This window comes from Cavia porcellus, unplaced genomic scaffold, assembly GCF_034190915.1.
Source record: "Cavia porcellus strain 051 isolate PalLab524CR breed Dunkin Hartley unplaced genomic scaffold, mCavPor4.1 scaffold_5, whole genome shotgun sequence".
NCBI lineage: Eukaryota > Metazoa > Chordata > Mammalia > Rodentia > Caviidae > Cavia > Cavia porcellus.
In genome coordinates this window covers 64,014,466-64,019,233 of record NW_026947488.1, presented here as the reverse complement: position 1 = coordinate 64,019,233, position 4,768 = coordinate 64,014,466, and the positions used below count along the sequence as shown (strand labels likewise).

At 62.6% G+C, this 4,768-nt stretch overlaps 1 protein-coding gene across 1 annotated transcript; it reads left to right on the top strand.

The window, feature by feature from the left end:
- The first annotated feature begins 2,657 nt into the window (after positions 1 to 2,657).
- On the top strand, positions 2,658 to 4,562 carry Foxl2 (forkhead box L2). Its single transcript, XM_023560205.2, has one exon. The coding sequence runs from the start codon at positions 3,430 to 3,432 to the stop codon at positions 4,549 to 4,551; it is 1,122 nt and encodes a 373-aa protein (XP_023415973.2). The 5' UTR covers positions 2,658 to 3,429; the 3' UTR covers positions 4,552 to 4,562.
- The last annotated feature ends 206 nt before the right edge of the window (positions 4,563 to 4,768 follow it).

Genomic DNA, 4,768 nt, shown 5'->3' with positions numbered 1-4,768 from the left:
CTCTTTGGCGGAACCAGCAGGCTTCTGTCACTGCTGCAGGATACTCTGCCCGGGCAGAGGGCAACCGCTCACCTAACCTCCAAATAGACTGCCTGCGCCAGCGGTCCGCAACTCCGAGCGGGGCCAGTCTTCGGGGAGGCTCACAGAGAGAGAGGAGGCTGCGCTCTTGGCGGGTCCCTGGCGCTGCTGCACGGGCAACAGGCAGGAGGCGCCTGGGCTCCGGGTTGTAGCGAGGTTCCCTAGAAAGCCGGGTGGCAGAGGCCATGAGCTCCGCCCGGCTTAGGACTGGGCGCCCTGGAGGTGCAGGCTGGCCCGGGACGTGTCACTGCGATGCTGCAGAGCAACTGTGATTCTGCACCCACGTGCACTGCCTGATAGAATCCCGACTTCCCCAGAAAGCCTGGGGGACCTACCCGGCCTGCCTAGGGGAGTTAAGAAGTAAACCAAAGCGGACCAGCAGCTTCCTGGAGCGCCTGCCTCACCTACCTGGGGCCAAACCCCAGCAGGAACAAGACTCTGCCGTCGCCTAAGGCCCCTCCAGTGCCAAATCCCTAGCTTCCTAGGAAGATAGAGCCCCCGTGGAGGCAAGCGCAGTGCGGCCTGTGTCCCCGGCCTTCCAAAGCCCGACTGCCACTGCCGTTATGCCATTATGAAGACAGACTGAGTCCAGCCCCTCCTAGCGTGCTCAGTGCAAGCACCCTGTCTCCAGCCGGGCTGGGGTTCTGCTCCTAGAAAGGACAACCAGAAATCAATACTAGGTAGCGCAGGACGCCTCTTCTTGCCGCTCAGAAAATCCTTCAGAGGGATTCTTTTCTTTACCCCCACCCCCTCCGCATGCACACAGACTCCTTAAAGGCTGAAAAGGGAGCCGAGTGTGGAATTCGGGGAAGTGATGACACACACAACAATGCTGTTACACCTGGCTGCTGCGGAGCTGAGCAGCGGAAATGCCAGGGAGGAGGGGAGGGGAGAGAGAGAGCCAGCCTGGGTGGCCAGAAAAGAAGAGGGAAAAGAGAGAGCGGCCCCACCAAGAAGGGGCCAGACCCAGCTGTTTTCCCCACCTGCTCAGGCCGGAGGAGCAGATCTGCAGCAGCTCCAAACCTGACTCACCACTCCTACTCATAGCTGGGCACAGATGGGACAGAGGAAGAAGAAAAATACATGCACTCCTGCTCAGAAAGCCACCACAGGGATTCTAGAGAAGTGCTGTTGCTTGCCTGGTGGATGCTGGGGGCAGTGGAGGGGGAGCAGCTACCTTGGGACATTTTCAGTAAGGGGTGGGGGTCAGGACCTAGTGAGGAGGGGTCAAGAAGAGCCTAGCTTCTTCTCACCCTGGTGGTCAGGCCAGGTTGCCCTGCTGACCTCTCTGGAGTCATCTTCAAGATGCTGAATTCCAGAGCACCCCAGCTCCCTGTCCTCCCTTCCTTTCATCTCGGAATGTGGATCACAGGCTCATTCAGAGAAGGAAGCAGACAGCACATGTCAGTGGTCTATGGATGCTGGAGCCACAGGCTACTGAGGGCTCCTCAGGCTTCCGGCTAGTCTCTCAGAGACTAGGCAGACTGGAAGGAAGAGTAATGACAGGCATTGCACTAGCCACTCCAGACATGCCAATCACTGATGCACACCTGCATGACATGCACTTAGACCACCTTCCTCCACAAAGCATCCCAGCCCCCTCCTCAGCATCTTTGAGTTTGAGCCTTGAGGATTTAAAACACCACTTTATGATTGCAGATTTTCTACTAAAACTAAGTGGAAAAACATTATTAAAAGGTACACCTGAGTTTGGTGCCAGCACACGTCTCCCCTGACAATCTCTGTAATATGCTGATGTCACCAGGTCCCAGTCAGACTTCTGCTGAAGGCAGATCAGATCTTACTCCTGAACCTTGGGAAAAAGATCAGAACAAATGTCTCATCATGAGACAGATTTGAACAAGGGCTACCTTCACCATGTTATCTTTCTTCCAAGTCTATGACAGAATTATATATATTGAGCAGGAAAAAGACAGAGATGAGCTGTGAAAGATCACAAAGAAAGGGGGGAAGCAAAGTGGCAATGCTATAAGCGTGAAACTACACTCAAACCTGACACCTGACACACATATATATCTATAAGTAGAAATGTGTTGTACCTCATAAATGTAAACCTCACAGCTAGTACAAGTACATTCCTGTGTTTCTGACCAACACATTTGCACCTGGACAGCTGGCATCTCACACATCTCAAGGCCAGCTCCTCCCCACGTCTTCCACATGTAACACCTATGCACTCACAGGTACAGAAGTCCCAAAACCCCATAATTTCCTCATCTACGTTGGTGCAGGAGCAGAGGGAGAGTCCACTTGGTATTGTCAGAGCACAAGCCAACCGGGAAGGTTACCACTCGGACTATGACGAGGCATCTGGTCTAGAGGCTGTTAGGTGGTGACCTTGGGCGCCTCCTCCCAGAGATTCTCTCCTGGACCCCTCTGCGGCTCAGTCACTCCAAGAGCGCGAGCCTGAGGGACCGGCAGGCTGGGATTTCTTTCTCTAAAGACACGCATTTCTGTGCTAGTTTTCCCCAAGCCACCGCGAAGCTCTCCCCACCCCGCCCTAGTCAACCCCCCTCACCGTCTCCGCCCTTCCACGGTTCCAAACTAGAAGTTTAGCCCCCGGACCTCAGCAAAGGGCAGAGCAAAGGAGGCGTTTTCTTTCACCTGAAAGCTGTGAGGAGGCTTGGAGGGCCTCTCCTAGCTGGGGCCCGAGCTCCGAGGCACTGGGCCGGCACACACGGCCCCCTCCGGGGCCCTGGGCAGCTCCCGGCCCAGTCCGCAGAGCAAGCAGCGGCAGATTCCAAGAGCTCGTGAGAGCGTGAGCGCGGCTGTCTGCTGGGCCCCCGAGGCTCGCCGAGCGGGGGCAGATCGGTCCGGGCTGTGCGGGGCGTTTACAAAAAGTGACTTGGAGATGAACTCGCCCGTGCGCGGCTGGCGGCCCCGCTATAGGGGCGAAGGCGCCTGACGCAAGCGGAACTCGGCGGAGCCCATACGAATCAGAACAGAGCGAGGCTCCCGGCGCACTAGGGACTCCGGGAGGCAGCTCCGCAGAGCCGCGGGTCGTGGCTCGGGAAACCGGGGGGTGGGGGAGGGGAGCGCAGGAAAGAAAACCCACCGAGGCGGGGACTGGCCCGGCAGGGAGGGGCGGCGGGCCGGAGCCCCTCTCCGTTGGGCAGGCTCCCCATGGCCAGAGGCTGAGTCCCACTCCCGCCAGCCGCTCCCCAGGGGAAGAGAAAGGAGAGCGCGAGCAGCCAGGCCTCCGGCGAGCGGCATCCGCAGTCTGCAGAAGTTTGAGGCTCGGCCGCGGGAGGACTTCTGCGCCCCGACTCCGCGAGGCCAGCGCTCAGAGAGGGGCGCGGGGTGGCCGGGCCGCGGCGTGGCTCCTTTGTCATGATGGCCAGCTACCCCGAGCCTGAGGACGCCTCAGGGGCCCTGCTGGCCCCGGACACCGGCCGCGTAGTCAAGGAGCCCGAGGCGCCGCCGCCAAGTCCGGGCAAGGGCGGCGGAGGGACAGCCTCGGAGAAGCCCGACCCGGCGCAGAAACCCCCGTACTCGTACGTGGCGCTCATCGCCATGGCGATCCGCGAGAGCGCGGAGAAGCGGCTCACGCTGTCCGGCATCTACCAGTACATCATCGCCAAGTTCCCGTTCTACGAGAAGAACAAGAAGGGCTGGCAGAACAGCATCCGACACAACCTCAGCCTCAACGAGTGCTTCATCAAGGTGCCGCGCGAGGGCGGCGGCGAGCGCAAGGGCAACTACTGGACGCTGGACCCGGCCTGCGAGGACATGTTCGAGAAGGGCAACTACCGGCGCCGCCGCCGCATGAAGCGCCCCTTCCGCCCGCCGCCCGCGCACTTCCAGCCCGGCAAGGGGCTGTTCGGGGCCGGGGGCGCGGCGGGCGGCTGCGGCGTGGCCGGGGCCGGGGCCGACGGCTACGGCTACCTGGCGCCCCCCAAGTACCTGCAGTCCGGTTTCCTCAATAACTCGTGGCCACTGCCGCAGCCGCCCTCGCCCATGCCCTACGCCTCCTGCCAGATGGCGGCGGCCGCGGCGGCGGCGGCAGCGGCGGCGGCGGCCGCGGGCCCGGGCAGCCCGGGTGCGGCCGCTGTCGTCAAGGGGTTGGCGGGCCCGGCCGCCTCTTACGGGCCGTACTCGCGCGTGCAGGGCATGGCGCTGCCCCCCGGCGTCGTGAACTCGTACAACGGCCTGGGAGGCCCGCCGGCAGGACCCCCGCCGCCGCCGCACCCTCATCCGCACCCGCACGCGCACCATCTGCACGCGGCCGCGGCACCCCCGCCAGCGCCACCGCACCACGGGGCCGCCGCGCCGCCCCCCGGCCAGCTCAGCCCGGCCAGCCCGGCCACCGCCGCACCCTCAGCGCCCGCACCCACCAGTGCGCCCGGCCTGCAGTTCGCCTGCGCCCGGCAGCCCGAGCTCGCCATGATGCATTGCTCTTACTGGGACCACGACAGCAAGACCAGCGCGCTGCATTCGCGCCTCGATATCTGAGATCCAGCGCCTGCCTGCGCGAACGGATGCGACGATGCCGGCACGCACGTCGCCGGCCCCGGTCGCAGCGCGTCGCCAGCCGGACGGCGCACCCGCGAGGATGCCTCTTGAGCCAGCGCCCACGACCCTTCCGTGCCTCCTCGCTTCCCGCACTCCACACCCCTCGTTGTCCCCTCCGCTGCCCCTGTGCTCGCCTTTCTGCCCTCCGTGCCCTGGC

Coding starts and splice junctions, on each gene's coding strand:
- Foxl2 (XM_023560205.2), top strand. CDS start 3,430: ATGATGGCCAGCTACCCCGAGCCTGAGGACGCCTCAGGGGCCCTGCTG.